A 19,242-nucleotide genomic window follows, 5' to 3' on the forward strand; every position below is an offset into this window, starting at 1 on the left:
AAGAGTATTTTGATAAACTGTGCATAAAACACAAAACTACAGCACTTTACAACCCAAACAGTAATGGAATGCTTGAGCGTTTCAACAGAGTCATAAAAAACACAATTCAAATGGCTGCTAAGCATGGTGACTGGGAGACACAGGTTCTGAAAATGGTTTGGGCCTATAGGGTATCAATTTGTGAAGCCACTGGGTATCCACCCTTTGTTTTAATGCGGGGCAGGAATCCCACTACAAAATTTACACCAGGTTGGTTATTCAAACACAACATAGTGCATTGGTCTGAAGAGGCTGTCAGAGAGAAAGCTGTCACTCTTCAAACTAAAAGGAAGGATTGGTATGATTCTAAACACAATATTAAACTACCTGATATAATAATTGGGCAGTGGGTCAGAGTTAGAAAACCTGGCAAGGTTGCAAAAGAGGTTAGCAAGTTTTATGAACCTTTACAGGTAATTGAACTCTTGAATAATTCTGTTAGTCTGTCTGATGGTAAAGTGTGGAATCTAAAGAGAATTGCTAAATGTCCTGCACCTTCTACTTGCACAGGTGATGTGCCTCCACTATTTGATCTAGAAGATTGCATGGACAAGGTTTGTGTTTATGACAACGTAAATGTGATTCCTAATGTACCTTCTGATGCAAATGTGTCCACATGTGAACAAAATGATGTTTCCAGCACCTCGTTACAGACCTCTTGTCCTCTTAATGTGAATACTAATGAGGTTACTTCTGCTTCTGATCTCACACATCACAAGCGGGAAAGAAGACCGCCGGTTTGGCTAAAAGATTACATTTTGAAAAATTTTCCTTTGTGATGTGTGCAACATTTCATTGCATTTATTGTATTAGTTTTTTTTTATGTTTCTAGTATGCTATGTATTTTTATTATTGTACTTTTCGTAGCTGTTTTGCATTATCATTTTAAGTACTTTCTTGCCATATATAGTGCTTTGTTCTTTTCTTTGGTTTATTGAGAAAAGGGGATGTGTTATGTTATCTTTTGTACTATCTTGTCATGCTTCCTCGTGCAGGTTCCATGTTCCATGGAACATGGAACGTGGAGCAGGCAAAGAGCGGTTCAGACTGTTCCTGGACGTGAGGCTGACCGTTATGTTTCTTCCTGCTTCTGTCTACAATAAAGACTTTCCAATTCTACTATGATCCTCGTACCTTCATAACAGACGCCCTTTGTGAAAATCAGCCCCTAACATTTTAACTAAGAAACATGAAAAGTTGGATGGATGTTCCAGGATGATTGTGATTTTAAGCAACAAGTGACTGGATTTATCTTTCTCGTAATAGAAAATGGACCAAAGAAACGAGGTCTAAAATGAACAGGAAGATGCAGAGAAAGAAAAAGCAAAAGAATGACCATACTTTACGACGAAGTTTGAACTCTGGTGTAGGTCTTCAATGTCGATCTACCTGACATTTAATTGTGAGTTTAGCTTGAACTAGATTACTGGAAATCTGATTTCTCTGTTCTTGGAGTTGTCTTAACAATTCCGAGGCTACAGGGACCAAGGGATTTATTTGTGGCGGTGAAGGAAAGAACTGAAAATGGAAAACTTGAAGAAATGAAAAAAAAGTGGGTACTTTGGTTGCAGAGTGAGTTGCATTATGATAGGCAAATTCTGCAAAGGGTAGAAATCCAGAACATATATTTTATGTGGCATTAATGTAGCGTTGAAGGTATACTAGCTCACCCCTTCAGTCTATCTGTTGTGGGTGAAATTCAGATCCTAACGATTGTTTGATTCCAAGTGTTGAACATAGACGTCTCCAAAACCAAGATTTTATTCTAGTCAAATGTCTGAACCTGTGATAATGGTAAAGCCATTTAGATGACAAATATCCTTGATAAATCGTTTCACCATTTGGGTTGGTTAAAAATCTGTAGATATAGTATGCTACGACTATGGCGGGTTGTAGATATCCAAATGGCATGTCCTGAATTACATTTCCATGAGCACATACTGGATAAGTAAGCACATAATTTTCTAAATTCTGAGACACTGAAGTACCCCAAAAAGGTTAAAGCACAAGATCTAAAGCGGACATCATTCCTTGATAAAAGAAATAGGTGAATCAAGACACATTCTTAGAACTTCTACACATAAGACTTGAATGAATATAAACAAGACTTAGTGATGAATATATACATCTTGATGATGTAGTAATTGTGCCTGGCAAAGGATCTTTTCTAGGTCATCTTTATTCAAGATTTTCTATGCTTCGAGAAACCTTTTGAGAATGGAGTGGACAACTACCAAGACTTTATTTGGTATTAGAGAAGCACATCTTTAGGCTTTTACCTCTAGGAGACATCTGCCAGAATATTTTGTGAAGTGGGAATATAGGTAATTTAAAAGTCATATTGAGAACAGAAGTAGACTAAACAAGCATGTGACTGTTTTTGACATTGCACGGTTAGGAGAAAGTGCAAATGTATGTGGTCAGTTCTTATTTCAAAAGATTCCCTAGATCTTATTAACAATGTTTCCATTCTAAGTAGGCAGTTTTAAAGAGAAAAAAATTATTTTCTGAAACTTAACTGTTCTTTTACAAAATGTGGGCTTGGGTTGAAGCTTTCCTAGTTGTTGAAAGGGTTTCTCTGCTTCTCGAGACCAATAAAGTCCATTAGGTAGACTCTCTTATTTCAGAGTAGGAGAAGTATGACAAGCTTTCTGTTCAAATTCTGAGATGATCTACTGGTGAAAATATGATAATCCCAAGAAACATTGAAACTCTTTGGCGGAAGTTGGAGACGGTCAACCCAAACTAGCAGAGACCTTTTTGGAATCTATTGCGAAGACCTGAACATATAAGATGTAATCCAAATATTCAATGTTAGAAAAAAAGTCCTTTGAAATGATCAATTTTCACGTTTGCGATGCAAGCTGTGTTGTTGTCGATGATTTAGAATTGAGATGACATGTTCATGATGGGTGACTGTCTTTGGAAAAAAATTGCCTATTAAATGCACCACCACATATTGGTTTAAAACTTCAGAGAATATATGGTCCATAATCATAGAAAGACTGTTGAAGAACTGCACAGCCTAATAGGCATTCAAAATTGCTGAATGGAGTTCAAAATGTCTTATTCTATTCATCTCCCTCCTTTGTTCCCAGGCACCCACGGAGATCTAATTTCATTGATATTGTAGCTCCTTGTACTGCTTGCACAAAGTCTTCATTAAGGGGTGGAGGATACATATACTTAATGGTGATTTTATTTAGATACATATAGTCAGTGCACAGATCGAGTTCCTTTGATTTCTCAGCAACAGAGAACATGGGAGCTCCTGCAGGAGAAGAAGAAGAAAATGGCCATATTGTGCATTTTCTTGTAAATAATGCTTAAGACATTCCTTCACAGGCTGAGACATAAAGTAAATTCTGTTAAATTCAGTTGTTCATTAGGAATATTTGGACTGGCACAGTCAAACTTCTGATGGGGAGGAAGACACAACTCTGGGAGGTTTTGAACTACATCTAAAAAGTCCCCATAATATTCTGCAACAGAGTCCATAGTTGTGATGATGGTTGGAGAATCCTTTACTTCAGAGATATCCTCCACCAAAGAACGGTATCCTCCAGCAAAGTGAGACATTTCATGACAGAACTGAGATGAAAATTAGGCAGCCCCATTTCCCCAATTAATATATGGATTATGCTGCGCCAACCAAATTAGGCCAAAGATCACTAGATAATTTTGAGAGGCAATAACATCAAGGGAGACAGTCTCATAGAGACTTCCAACACATACCCTTATTGAAACAGACATGGGGGACCATCAACTGTTTGGACCTGTACCAGAATTTTCTTTGGTTGTAGAGGAATCTGGTAAGACTGGGACCAGTCCTTTTCCAGATACAGTCCACAAGCTCCAGACTCCAATAATTATTTTTTCTTGCCAGCAAATGCGAACTGGACTGGAATTAGAAATAATAATGAAAAGGCTAGGGATTGTCTTGACTCCGTTCTGATTTGTTACTGAATTTTTATCCAAATGATTTGGGTCAGCACATTACGTAGTACTGTGTTATTTCTTCCCCTTCTCGGCTTCAGGAAGAGGACCTCAGGGTATACCAATCTTCATGGGATCCTCTGTGGAACTAGGAACAGAGAGTTCACAAAATCAGACTGTCAGGAAAGAAAAACTTGAGGTTCCAATGCAGAATCTGCTCCGTTGATCTTTCTACCTTTATCTCAGGCAGACAATGCTTAATCATCAAGGCCAGTTCAGTTAACTCCAACAGAGTCTTAGGACATGAAAATGTAACCAACACATTTTTTAGTTCATCTTTAAGCCCTGAACAAAAGAGGGTCATAAGTGTTCTTTCAACACAAGTGGTTTCTCCTGCCAACTAATGAAAGATCATAACGTCAGAGAGAACATATACTCCTTTCTGTGAGTTACTGCAAAGGGCAACTTCAGACAAAAACTGATCTCTCAAACATCTTCTTGAAAAATGTAGGAAGGGAGGATAGTTATTTAGGCTGATCCTAAGTGCGTTCTAAAGGCATAACCCAAGATAAGGATTCGTCACTTAAGGAGCTTACCAAATATCCACCCAGGCTGTGTTTGAGGAAACCTGGGATGCCTGAAAGTAAAATCACTGTTTGGCTGTCCAAAAACGATTGCAACTTAGTTGGATCTCAGGAGGAGTGAGGAGCACTCTAAACAGGAATGTCATTTGTCCTATTTGTCAGTGCTTGTTTAAGGGCTGCCTTATTATTCTGGAGTTCAACAATGTCTTGAATCTTATTTTGTAACATCAAATTAGCATCAATATTTGAATACATGTTAACAACAGTCAGACTCTTTCTTGAGTGTGACAACCTGTCAAGGCCTGGACGCTGTGAAGTCTTCTCCAACCTGGCCCTGGTCAGTCCGAGGTACAGGCAAAGCCCTCCAGTAGTCACTTTTGCTTTGCAGGATATGGAAGAATCACGGTGAGAAGGAATGGCCGGGGGAAAAACACAGGGAAAGAAATCCCCATGGACAGGGTAAAAGGAGCTAGTATGCAAGAAAGGTAGCCACTGCTGGAGGTAAGGAGGAAGGTAGATCAGGATGGACTGAAGAAAACAGCAAACTGGAAATCACAATTCCCACTGGAGCACAGGAACTCAAGAACTGGGTGAGGAAACTGTCAAACACCAGACTTCAACTGCAATGCAATACAAGTAGAAGAAATCATGAAGCTCATTATATGTAGAAGAAACAGGACACAAGATATTGTCACAGGATGTTACTCCATCTTGGATTAGAAACAAAAGGAAGATCCCCACATTTTCTGGAATCTAAAAGAGGGTTTCTGAAAATTTGGGAAGGAAGCTTAAAGGAAGCTTTTGTAACTTAATGAAATCTGTATAACACAGCTTTTGCATACATTATAAATCCTCCTTGACCATCGAAATACATACCTTTCTGGACTTTTTAACAGATTTCCAATAATTGGCTGGACCTAGAGCACCTGGGTACAACACAACTGAGTAATGGCAGCAATCCCCAAGCAGCATGGGAACTCCTAGTAAATGTAGCCTCGAGATAGGACTAACTGCGGCAGGCATCTTCATGTTTTATCCAAGTGCACACAATCTGCTTTGAAGAGGTGGTAAAGGACTGTGAACTGCGTGGTGAAGAGAATACGTGGTCTGAAGAGGGAAGCCAGGGAAGCTTGGCAAAATAACTAGTAGATTGCAGACAAAAGGCAAAGTTGTTTCGATTTCCTGCTTGAAAAGACTGCACATATTCTGATGATTTTCCAGCCTTGGGCTTGGAAGAGATGTATCCTTAGAGGCATGTCAGAGAATATTTGGATTCAAAAACATCTCTAGCCCAGTAGAGAATGGGTAGGGTAATGTGAAAGAGTCTCTAGTTGGTTATCAAGGCGGTAATTGTGTTAAGGTACCTAAATAACCCTCTTAAGAAATGCAAAAAAAATTGTATATAGGGAAACATCTCATGCAGTAAAGCCACAGAAAAAAGTCAACTTATGTACTTATTTATGAGACATTCACTTGATGTCAACATTGATAATGAAACTATACAAAGTCTTCACTCTTGACCCTTACCTTTATGAGGTGCTGAAGCTCTGACTGCCCTCGCCTGCCCACAGGTGGAGCCACCCTTGGTGATGAATGCTGGGAGACTTGCAGCAGGGCAGTGCTGAGAGGGGATGCCTCATCAATGTCTCGACCAATCAGAGATAAGCAACTGGGATCAGAACTGCTGAATCCACTAACGCTTCCCTCAGAAGACCCTGAGCTGTCTGCTGCAAATGGATACAAAACAGATTAGACTTCTTTCAGGCTCTGAAAGGAAACATACAATGAGAAAAGGAGGGAAAGAAGGGACGAATAAGGAAGAGAGGGTGCATATTAGTAGAGTGACATTGCACTCTATATTCACACGAAGATCTTTAAGTTTAAGAACCTAAGATCGATGTGGAAAATGAAAAATCCTCTTATTTTAGGAAATTATGTAAAATTCAGAAAAGGCATGCATTATTTGTCTGCAATGGTGTTTTCCACAGGGAACAAACACATAGTCTCAGATACCATAATTTGATCTGCTGTTAATAAAAAAGAAGTGCATTCGCTACTTCTGATTTGGGTCCCCTGGCATCTCTTCTTTATATTTTACTTTTTGTATTAATTCGCTCCTGAAGCAGCAGGTAGGTCCACACCTGTTGTGTTTTTCTGTCATACTTTATATGGCTGTGTGATTTCTGTGGGCTACCAACATGTAAAGGAGGCTCTTTTTGATCAAGGGTCCAATCCAGGTGTGCACCCACATATGTCAATAACCTTTCCATTGACAGACCTACACATGAACATCAATATTGTATTCATATGACCAGTGCCTCAACATCGCGGTACAACCCAAATTGCCCGCAGTTAGATTAGTAAACATATCAGTTCGCGATGGGCAAAGTTCAACTATTGCCCATATCTAAGTAAAGTTTTAGTTGACGTGAAAGTAATGTTGTAAAAGTTGTCTATATGATGCAATATATTCATATGCATGTGATCAACATTCACATAAGCTTTCTAATAATCAACATTCGTACAGGATGCATCTATCGCCAAGAATTTAAACAACAAACCTGTACAGTCTCATCTCTTCAAACAGGAGAGAGGTTTTCTTTTTCAATTTCTGTTTACACAGGTTCTCCATGAATTTTAGTGTATGTGAGCTTTATTTGTATCATTTTACCAACAAAGGTTATCAAATGTCCAACCTTTGTATAGAGGACAAGTATCACTCTGTATTAAATGACATTTATACCCCAATGTTTCTGAGGAGGAAATCTTGAACCCAAGCTCTAGTCACAGAAATTGTGTGCCCTGTAATTAATGTAAAAACATACTCTTGTATTCCTATAGTTTTAACACCAATATCTCCTTGTGTCCTATACAGCACAGTGTGAACTGATATATTTTATAATCAAATATGAAAGTTTTTTTTGTACTTTGAAGTGTCCTTCAACCTCTATATGCTTGATAAGTTTTATGATTCTGATAAGCCTAGAAGCCATTTTATTCGAAGTAGTAAATTTGCACATTTCCTGTAGCTCGTAGAAAAACTTAGCCTTACATTTAATACTGGTAACCAGAAGTGTGATTTTAAGAAATCAATAAAGTCAGCAGTGTGTTCATGTATTGTATCTCTGTGTCAAGGATGTCTCGCATTTTCACTATGGGAAGATCCTGCCAGCTGCCCATTAGATACGTTTATCTCAAAGTACCAATTTTCTGTCAGGTTTGCACTCCATTGACTTGTACAGAGGAATACTCCATATAAACTGCTCAATTGTATATGCATTTCAGCATTACATGCTCCAACTGGCCATTTTGGGCTAGAGCTCTAGTAGTTTGAAAAGACAATTGTCTTGTTATTATTATCTCTGCCGCTCGCTATTTTGTATTAAACGCTTCCCAACGTGTTGTGTTTTATTTTAACACTATGTGGCATATTCACAAGCCCCTATCGCCACCACAACGCCACTTTCAGTGAAGTTGTGAAGGCGATACAGGCCTCGACTTATTCACAAGGCAGTGTTAAGCCACTTAATGTGGCTTAACGCTGCCTTGTGAATAAGGCACCCTTTCACACTGTATTTAGCATGAAAGGGGCGTGCAGTGGGTGTTGCGGTGGGTGTTCCACCACAACATCCATTGATTTTGAAGCTGACCCCTATTCACAAGGGCAGCGTAAATAAGAGGCAACGCCAAAATTAAGACCGGGAAAATCCTGGTCAACTAGCAAAATGAGGAGATATGCTTTATTTCTCCTCGTTTTTGCTTTTTCCATGTGTGCTGCCTTCTGCAGCACACGTGGAAAAAGCAAATTGCCATGGTTTGTGTATGTACAGGAAGGTGTCCCTAAACAAACCTTTTTTAAAAATGCCATTCTGTCCCTTTCGTGTGTGCTGCATACAGCAGCACACACGAAAGTGAGAGAATTGCATTTAGGATTCTTTATGTGCAGGAAGGGACACCTTCCTACACACACACAATCCTCCCCTGCACACAGACACCCTTGCACTCTGGTGCAAGGGTGCGTGCGTTGGCGCTAAGTTGTTGGGTTACCAAAGTGGCGGAGAGAGGCGTTAAGCCAAGAAGGCTAACGCCTCTCTCTGCCACTTCCTTGTGAGTATCCCTCTATGTTATATAACTAAATTAGTCTGTGTAAAAGTTCTTAAGGCGAATGCTTTGCACAGAAGATCTGCCACAAATTGATATTTGTTGTTTGTACAGGATACAGCGAACGCCCAGATTTCAAATTCTCAAACCTAGCACGTGCTACTTATAAAAGAGGCGATTTTGTACTCACTCAGAAGGACAGGCCCATCTCTTTCATGAGGAGCTACTCCTTCTTCTGGGCAGACATGAAGACCGTAGAAGCTCCTGCTGAACTCTGAAGCCCCAGGCGGTAGGAAACCATGTGGACTCAGGGACCCCCGCCCAGAGGAAGAGGATGATTTGCCTCCGAGGGATGAAGCACTGCCCGCACTGCTCCCGGAGTCATTGGACTTAGCGCTTTGATTGAAGAGAGAGTCGTGATATGAGGAAGGCGCTTGAGCAGAGGAAATAGCCGATTTACCATCTGTGGTGGAGAAAATTGTCAAAAGAGCCATCAGACCGATTGTCAGACATCTTTAAATGGACTTTTCACACACTAAAGAAAACAAGGGGGCGAAAATAACAACAGTGAGACTGTGCACAGTAAGATAAAATGTTTTGCTAATCGTCAACCAGTTTACTTTCGGGAGCTAAAGTTATGAGTATTATTTACTCCACCAATAGAAAAGGATCCTTCGGATGATTACATCCATCCCAATTTCACGTGAAATCTCCCAGAAGGATGCTATCCTCTGTGACTGCTTTAAGCTGCAGGGAAGCATGGCAGCAGGTATGTAAGGGAAGCATTAGAGGGGAACTCATCTTCTTAGAAGGTATAGGTTAGAAAGGAGAGATGTGAAAATGCCAGCTTCATAATCTAAGACGGTCAAAGATCATTGGCTACGAGTATTCCAGTGTACATCTCCCATGTTTTATTGTGGATATGTAACTCTTACTTCTTCAGGCATAAAAAGAACTGCTGGGCACACATGTTTTCTAGTGCATTAGAGCAGCCCTTGCCAGTCTTGAGATGTTTTAGGCATAATGCTCTGAGGTTATTTTTTTCCTACATTTTTATATAGTGTAAACTTGAAAAAAAGCATTAGAGCGCTTTACATGAGTGCCAGGTTACATTGCACAAGGTGCGATTTTACTATTTCTTTAATGCACCTAGAGATTCATTGATTTGACCCAGACTCACAAAATGTTGAGCTGACGCTCGGACTCTAATTGAGTTCCTCAGTTCCAAGGATAGCAGCGCTTGCCATTAGGCCAGATCTCCTCCCAATAAATGCCCTTCTTGGAGACTCAACATTACATCGATATCATGGACTCTGTATTGTTCAATGTCTCACAAATGATTGCCTGACACATAGGAACTGAATCTCTGATCTTTCCGGGCACCCATGTTGCGCTACCCCACGGATGAAAATGTAAAGTAAGGCTGGTGCATGCAGGTCGAAACAGGTTAGAGAAGTTCAACCACTGACAGTGAAGGAAGCTGAAGGAGGGAGTAAATAGTACACTACTCCACCTATAACATAAACCATGTCCTTAAGTGACAATGGTTTAATGGGAATTTCTTGTCTCCAAGAGAAGAAGCTGAATGCTTAAGATGAAATGCCATAGACACTACAGGATATTGGACAATTGTTAGAGGAAACATATAGTGTTATCCAGAACTCGATAAAAATTGACTGGCATGCATATATACCTTTGCCAGTGAGTGCACAGTGGACTGATCTGTCATTGATTGCTGCTTCACTTGGCTGGATATCTGTGAAGGGCTTGCAGCCGAGGCCAGAGAATATTCTCTCCTGCCGGCGTACTTCTGCAAAAAAACACACATGAAGAGAGTTGCTAATAGAATGGCAGTATATTCTGCATAATACACTGAAAACCTAATTTTGATTACAGAAATATAATAGCTAGCCGTACATTTTTTACCCTAATGAAGGAATGTACTGTTTTCCCCTAACTTTCAAGAAGTCTCCAGCACCTGGAATTTAATAATTTGTTTTTCAACTTCGGCCTCAGGATCTGTCTCAGAGTGCAGGTTTTTGTTGGATTTCCTCTTTTGTATATGTTAGAGAATTTAAAAAGATAGATTTAAGTATATGATACTTCAAACTCAGTGAAAGGGAACAAGATATCATTGGTGTACAGTGTATGTTTATCATAACATGCTAAATTACATCTCATCCCAACACCTCCCCATCACCACCTTTTGTCAATTAAAATAGTCAGATGAGGCTTGGAGTATATTGATGTTTACTTGCTGTTCAATGTTCAGTTCAAAAGGTCTAGGCACATTTATCCATATGACTTAGCACTCTATCAGTCCATCATACTGTCTTTAGTACCCTATGCAGGAGGCGGGGTCTCTCATACTCAGAACGTGTTTTTACACTTTATAGCCAGATCCTCACCTTTGAGTTTCATTATTAAAATGGACCTACCAGCACCTCGATTCCCAAATACCACTGTACAACGGTCACTCTGATCACAGCATATTTTGGGTATGTTCATGACTGCAATATTCACTGATGTGAGGAGCGCCGCTTGACACCTACCATGGTTAAAATGCCACTCCCAATGATGAACATTTCACTGACACAACACCAAATTCTAAATCCAGGCAAAGCCTCTCTGATACCTGCTATGAGTCACAGCATCCAGAGCATCACTTGTTTGTTGGAATATATGCCAACCGCCAAGGGCCAAATAGGGCACTTTCAACTACATACCATATCATTGCTCTTGAACTCTAGTCATTAGTTTGTGGTCCTGCCCTGTAAGTGCATATCTGGTAACACGACATCCACACACAAACACACGCACCCTCAGCATACAGCTCTGTCTTCTTGCAAAGGAGCGCTATCAACATCCCTCATGTGTTTCTTCCACCAAGCCCGATTGCTCCTCTCATCTCCTTTTCTCAAGCACTGCTACTACATATTTATGCTGTTTCACGACCAGTGTCCAATAATCAGAGCTCTTCCTTGGTCCATACTTACATCACTCACAATCCCTACATAAATCACACAAACCAACACCACTCCAAAAGTGCATCCACTCCCTGGCGTACACTTCTTGGACTAGGTAAGAGTTTAAACCACACTAGTGATAGCCATATGCTATATAAAGAAAATAACAATCTATTTTGAATCTATGTTGTCTTGTAACATGCTTGTGCATTAAGAATCACACAATGTGAATGTCAAGCAGAGACACTTTCATCAAGCCCGCCTTAACCACTCCAAGTGCTAACATGATCTTGGATCAGTCTTTTAAGTCTACAGGCCTCTCAGGCACCAGTCCCCAACACATACACACTCAGATTGGCGATGAGCACTTGCAGATGTGCAAATTCCATCCTCCCTTAGGCCTATACTATGTCACTCTGGCTATAGAGATATCAGTAACATTAACTTAGCCCAACAACTCTACCAGTACACCAGTCCACGTCTAGTTATGACTTCCAGAAGGATTGTATTTGGGGAAATACCCCTAAACACACATTTTTCACATTTCCATCTACTGTCCTCATAAAGTTCTTCCAGAGTATTGAGATTTTAATATCGACCTGCCAAAATATTTTGGCCAAAATATCTTTGTGTATAGGTAAGTATAGATTTACTATTCTTAACTCCCATATATGTACCTTGATGGTGCAAAAGGCAACGTAGAGCAGTGATTGCGGCTCTGAGCTGCATTAATTGACATTGATATTCAATAATGGCCTTCAAAACCACATCACACACTACCTAAATGAGCCAGAACGTGAAACTGGTAAATTAAGCCTTTACCGAGGTTATGTATTCGTGGCCCAACTGCAGCAAAACAGCATTATCCAAAGTTCCAATAAAAACATATGGCTCCAGCGGAGCACGCTCATCAGGCAGGCTGGCGTCCACGCTGGCGAACACCTGACGCGTTCCTAGCATCTAGCTGTGTTCCAGCCAGAAGCAGAAGCGTGGCCCCACTGCACTAGGATTAATGAATGCTGGAACTTAACTTTTGTGTGTCTTGGAAGGAATTTTGAACAAGATGTTCCCCACAATTTCATATTACGTTGAAGCTGCTATCGAGCCATTTTGAACTAAAAATGAAAATATCATACAATGTGCATTGATTAACTACTTGAACAACAGCTGCCAGGGCCTACTGTGTCTCTTAGGAGTCCATGGAACATTTCTACTACTGATGCTGCCCTATTCCCCTAAAACAGTGAGTTAAATAGGCTACCGAGATGATGAAATTTCACAGGCCTATCATTTACCATGGCATCGACCTACACATCTATATACACACCTACATTTTACTTCCTGTCGTTCTTGATCGTATGCTTTAATGGTAGTTTTCCGTCATAAGTTAGAAGTGACAGTCTCCTTACAAGGGACAGGGTGCCAAGTTGGAATATGCAATTCTCAGAGAGTACTGCAGAGCTGGGCAGATTTTGTATGCTCCTGCAGCAGTGCAATCAATCAGATTACGAGGACCTTGCAGGTCCAGACTGCAGACAGGTTACACTAGTCTTAAGGGCTGGGCTTTTCAACAGTATTGGTGAGTAGGAACGGTGTGAAGCAGAGGCGTTGGGTGCTGCAGTGCCCCGTAATAACCATGCTTGAGTTAAGAAGGTGAAGGAGCAATAAAGAAGCATTTTAATTTTCTTTTTATCTTTACATTTGCTGAACGTTCAGGGACAGTGGTCAAATGTCAGGCTATGGCTTCTGAGAAACCACTGCTTATTCTTATAACATGGAGGCTTGTGTTTATTAGGTCTCTGCTAAAAGAGACTGATGCATATACTTTATGGTCTTCAGCCGCCCATAGGCCTCCCATTTGCTGGCTCCATCCTCTCTCTGATATTTGTTCTCAACATTTGTCCATGACATGCATGCATCATGCCTCCTCCTTTATTTAGCCCTCTCCAAGAGCATGGACCAATTACTATCATCCATCCACTGCTCCCATTTTAGGAACTGTCTTAGGAACTACATTTTCCTTTGTCTAAGAGCAATACACACAAGGGCTTGTGTTTTCACTCGCTCAGAGCTCCGTTTACTGTTTCTTTGAACAGCCCTGTAATTTTGTTTTACTCTTTTACCGTGCTCATTTCACTATCCCATATCATCAGTGCACCTCTTTGCCTGTCCTCTAAACCCTCTCCACCACTCCATCCGTGTCCCTTGCGCTCTTCCACTCACCATTTTCCCCTACCACCTTGCGACCCACAGTGGTTTTCTACTACTCCTCTCCTTCCATTCTACTCTGAGGGCTGCCATTCAGCCGCGGTCCGTGCTGGTAACAGCGGTGGGGCGGAGTAAAGGGGGATTTCGAGGGACGATGCAGAGGTAAAATTATTTATTTATTTAATTTTTCCTCTGCATCGTCCCTCAAAATCCCCCCTTACTCCGCCCCACCACCATTACCTACAAGGACCGCGACTGCTGCCATTCATTCCTTTCTTAGTTTGTTTCCCCTCCTCCTCCCTTCTTTCCTACTTTACACACTCCTCCTTTTTTTCTTGTCAGCGCTGGCTGCGCTCTTTCCTCTGTGTTGCTAGTAATGCCCGATGCTGGCTGTCCCCGCCCCTATCCCTTTACCTCCCACCTGGAGGGCTGTGATTCATCCTTCCAGTTCTGCCCTCCCCTGCTACATCACCACTTCCTCCCACTGCTGCAGGTGATGCTCGCCTTTTGATGGAGGTAATGGTTGAGCTCCCTCCCTCATTGCCACAGGTAACATCCCCCTGCCTCTTTGCTCCATTTGTCCCTCCTCAATGCTGTGTGTGATCTGATGCTAATCTCCAAGCAAGAACATTGTGTTGTTCTCCTCTCCTCACATGTCCTGGAAGCAGAGCCCGGTGTTCAGTAGCAGCGTGTACTCCCTCTATACCCACCATCTCCCTCCACCCTATTTCTGCATCCCGTCTTACTGCACAAGACACTGCATGAACATGACAAGCATTGCCACATTAAATCCATAGGGTGCATGGATTGTTGGTCTCTCAAGCTATGGATATGTTAGTGCCCAGAATATGTAAATCTGTGCGCTGTAAGTCTCACTGTTTCTGTCTCCTCGCCCAGTATGAGGCACAGCTTGTGTTTACAAATGAGAAATGTCTTTTCTCCACCGACGTGGTCCACTAGGAATGCTACAAATGTTATGAGGCATTATTCATATCAAGCCACATTGATGTTGTCATGTGACCGACTGTACACGCTATACCAAACTCATATTTTGCATTCCCGATGTTCAACCACCGGTGTTTTGAAAGTGAAGCATTCATTGGGGCACACCTGTGCTCCCACTACGACTACAGTTGATCGTGTTGATACACCTCATATACAGTGGGAGGTTTACGTGACCACCGCAACATGTGGCGCTATTGGTACCTCTGCTCGTATTGCCCCTTAACCCCCCGCTGTCCTTGTGGCCCACCCCCACCCACCATAGAAAAAAAGCACTATGCCAAGACCTGTGCTGTCCACGTCATAGCACTTTAAAAAAATGTTTAACCATGTTGCACAGCAGCCGTGCTGCTGTACAACATGGCTAAAAGACATTGGAAAACATGTAGTTGCCACATAGGGGAGACCTATTGGCTTTTCCAATGCTTTTTCTCTGTCCACAAAGTTAGAGATTTTTTTTAAGTGAACTATCTGACAATCTTGCTGGGGTACAGGGAGTGTGAAAGGAAAGACTGTAGCATTTCAGTTTTTTTGATAGCGCACAACACAATGTAAACAACACCTGTAAATAAACTGTACAAAACTTTCAAAATATATCAGCAGTTAGGAAAACACAAATTAAGCAAATTATTTTGTAATTCTGAAGTGTGATGGAAACATATTTTAAAAGGCTCAAAACAAATAAAAACAAATTTGGACACTGTACTTGTTGAAGTACAAATGATGCATATTTGCTGAAGCCCAATTTCCACACAATTGTTTTTTGCTCTGCATGGTTTTATCAGAAAAACTGCATGTCAGTACGAATTTCAATGCAAAATGTGCTATCGTTAATTGACAATGTGCTACCACATTATGCTTTAGCAATATATTTGCAACAGTGTACTCAAAAATGTATCACTGGCTACATACCACACATTTACCACCAACTTCCTACTGAGTGGACGTGGCTCATTTGTTATACTTGTTCTTTGTGTGACGCTGGATTGTCACAATCCCTATGGCTTCAGTAATGTAACACTGATGCAGCACCGCCACTCTGAGAATTGTGTCAGCACCACTGGTGAGTAGCACGTAGATATCTGTTACGATCTGTACTTGGACGTGCACTCATTTTGTCTTCAAACATTAGCTTGTTAGCTCAGGAACACGTTTTGCTGTCAAATGCATAAGGCATAGAACGCCATATTCCCAATAAATGCTGAGCGTTTTCATGAAAAAAAGTGTCCTGAAGTACAAGCTTTTCATTTTCAGTGAATGCATATTTAGTGTACAAACCTCTCTTTATCACTTCCATCGGCACGTTACTCAGATGTGCTATTGCCATGCAAGATGGATTCTTCCATGCACGGCCATTATGTCAGGGCCCCAGGAGTATGCCACGGATGGACACCATCCTATCATGGATGCAGCAGGTAAGAGGCCAAGAGTTCAGGAATGATCACAATTAGGCCAGGACCAGGATTGAACCTGCGGTGTGTCAGACTCCCCCTCCCCACACAGATGCCTCTAATATTCCGTGAATTGCCACCAATAAGCTAGGGCAGCACGCTCAAACACCGGCACAGGCAAACACAATTGGAGGCAGGGGTGTTCGTGCCAGGCAGTACTTTGTACGATTTTCAAAAGAATTTAACATTTTTAAATTCGTGATATTTTGTCCCACCCTTTCTTCACCATCCTTGCTCCCTATTTTCTTTCCTCCGAGCCTTCCTTCCTTTACTCATTGCTACCTTCCTCCTCCTTACTTACTTCTTCGTCTCCCTCTCCTATCCATTCATTGTTGCTCTCCCCTCCCTTTTCTATTTCCTTCCTATTATCCATCCTTTGTATCTTTCTTTCTAAAACTGATCATTCTCCATTCTGGTTCTCTCTTTCCAGTATCTTTCTCTTTTCCTTTCCATCATTTGTTTGAACTTCGTTCTGCATATAGCGCTATGCGCTGGAAAGCTTGCAATTGATTTTTAAAATACCCCGTTTAGTCTATTGTTTTCAAAATTAAATTTGCGCTCATTTTACCTCGTTTTTAATGTACAATTAGATTATTCAGCCGCCCTACCTGTGTCCTCGAACCCGGATCGCACTGCTGCATTTTAAATTGGTGACATTCACCGCCATTTGGGCGGCCCGGTCCCCGCGCTTTGTTTTCCTGGGACGCCATCTTGGGTGGGTCACAAGCGCTCCTCAGCCATTCGCTGAAGCCGCCACGTGGATTGGCTAGAGCCCTTCATAATCAGCAGGGTATGGCGCGCAGCGTGTACGCGCAGCGCGGACGCCTTAGTAACGCCGGAGTCACGCCAGAGTCCAGCCCGTCTGCGCCCGTCCGCGCTGAGGAAGCGCTGGATGGCTGGACTCTGGATCCCGCTGATTCCCCACTACCCCGCTATAGCTATTCAATCCGCCAAATGCTAGGCCTGAAACCTCGAGGATTGGGATGTTTGCACTCTTACGAGCCTGATGAACTCCTTCTTCCCCTACGCTGTGGCTGCCATCCCACACGTAGGCCTCCCAACTGTGTCCATTATCACCCTTCATCTGTTCAACCAGCCACTACCAGCTCTAGTACAGTGAGAGTAGAAGGTATTCTTATTAACGCCCGCTCCCTTGTCAAAAATAAGATCATGTTTAAGGAGATGGTATTAGATAGAATGCCTACCCTAGTATTTGTCACGGAAACATGGGCCAAAGATTCATCTGGTCCAGACCTAATTGAAACGGTCCCGGAAGGGTACTGCTTGGTCAGACTCGACAGACAGGGTCGAGTGGGAGGGGGCGTAGCGATCCTCCATAAAGCCCACCTTCAATGTCACACTGTACCTATATCTGATATCCCGGATTGTTTTCAAGCTCTTTATTTTACTATAAAGGAAGCGCAATGTCCCGTTCTTAATGGAATTCTAATATATCGACCTCCAGGCTCGAGGACCGATTTTGCGCACAACCTTTTTCGGTCCCTGGAACCCTATTTTGGTCAAGAAAATCTTTCCATTTTGGGTGATTTTAATTTTCATTTAGAACGGTCTGACCTATCTGATACATCAAGCCTTATTGAGACCCTGGCGTCCTGTGGACTCACGCAGCGAGTCAGCAGGGCCACCCATCGCGCAGGCCACACATTAGATGGCATCTTTTCTAATGATCCTCGTCTGACCACCAAAGACCCAGTGTATCTATCCTGGTCGGACCATCTTGAGGTTCCTTTCTGCTTGGAATACCATAGGGTGAGTGCTTGTAAAACAGGGAATCACGTAATGGAATCTGCTAGAAACTTTAGAAACATTAGCAGTGACTCCTTTGCGCCCTGGGCTGCTAGTCTTTCCAACTTAGATTCGGGTAGTGTACAGTCTGCAGTTGGCCACTTTGAACAGGTTACCAGGGAGGCCCTGAATGAATTGGCCCCAGTACAGACCCGCTGCCGAGCCAGAAAGAGACCATCTGCCCCTTGGTTCTCTGACTCCCTTAGACTCCTCCGCCAAGAAGTGAGGAGGAAGGAGAGGCTCTGGCATGCTAGCTGGGACTTTAAGAACAAGGAAGTTCACAAACTCCTTGTTAGGAAATATAAGATGGCGATCATTCAGGCCAAACAAGACTACTTTGTAGCCTTAACAACCTCGCTCTCTTCGCCGAAGGAGCTCTTCAAAATCGTGGACTCTTTAGTCAACTTGCAAACTCCTGATCCTGTCACTCCATCCCAAGACCTATGTGATAAGATTGCCTCTTTTTTCCATACTAAAATACACGATATCCATCTGGGTCTTGAGGAACAAAGAGCGTCTATCAGTGTGCCTACCGCCTTGGCTGAGATGAATATGATCTCTACTGACATCTCCCCAGTGTGCACCCTGGATTCTTTTCCCCCGCTGGCCCTGCATGATTTGGAGATCTTGCTTGATAAGACCAAGTCCGGCTCGCCCCTGGATACTTGCCCTTTGAAGATCATCAAGCAGTGTAGGGAGACCCTTCTACATCCACTGCTAGAAATAATGAATCTTGCCATCAGAGATGGCATCTTTCCTCTGGAGTGGAAGAAGGCAGCGGTGAAACCTCTGCTAAAGAAGGCCTCTCTCGATCCGGAAGTCTTAAAAAATTTCCGTCCAATCTCGCTGCTCCCGGCTCCAGCAAAGATGCTTGAGGCACATCTTAACAAGCATCTCGCTGTCTTTGTGGAGAGTTCGGGCTGCCTGGACCCCTCCCAACATGGATTCAGGAGGGAACATAGTACCGAGTCAGCCCTTACCATCGTGCTTGATAAAATCCGCACGACAGTTGATGGGGGCCAGACCGCCCTCCTGGTCCTACTTGATCTAACTGCGGCCTTCGATACCCTCTCCCCCTCAGTTCTTACATCACGCCTGAGGGATGTGGGGGTGAAGGACGCAGCTCTAGATCTACTGACTTCTTTCCTC

At 42.3% G+C, this 19,242-nt stretch overlaps 1 protein-coding gene across 2 annotated transcripts in view; it reads right to left on the reverse strand.

Annotated features, from left to right (window-relative positions):
* KIAA1755 (KIAA1755 ortholog) overlaps positions 1–19,242 on the reverse strand; it is a 483,080-nt gene that overhangs the window by 31,689 nt on the left and 432,149 nt on the right. Inside the window, exons 20-22 of one of the 2 annotated variants that reach the window (XM_085619206.1) lie at positions 10,354–10,470; positions 8,851–9,123; positions 6,087–6,283 (exon numbers count right to left, since the gene is read on the reverse strand). In XM_085619206.1, coding sequence (XP_085475332.1) covers positions 6,087–6,283; positions 8,851–9,123; positions 10,354–10,470 — 587 coding nt within the window. Of the gene's footprint in view, positions 1–6,086; positions 6,287–8,850; positions 9,124–10,353; positions 10,471–19,242 lie in introns of both variants that reach the window. The other variant, XM_085619204.1, reaches the window with a different exon arrangement.

Source organism: Triturus cristatus, chromosome 7 (assembly GCF_964204655.1).
Source record: "Triturus cristatus chromosome 7, aTriCri1.1, whole genome shotgun sequence".
Classification (NCBI taxonomy): Eukaryota; Metazoa; Chordata; class Amphibia; order Caudata; family Salamandridae; genus Triturus; species Triturus cristatus.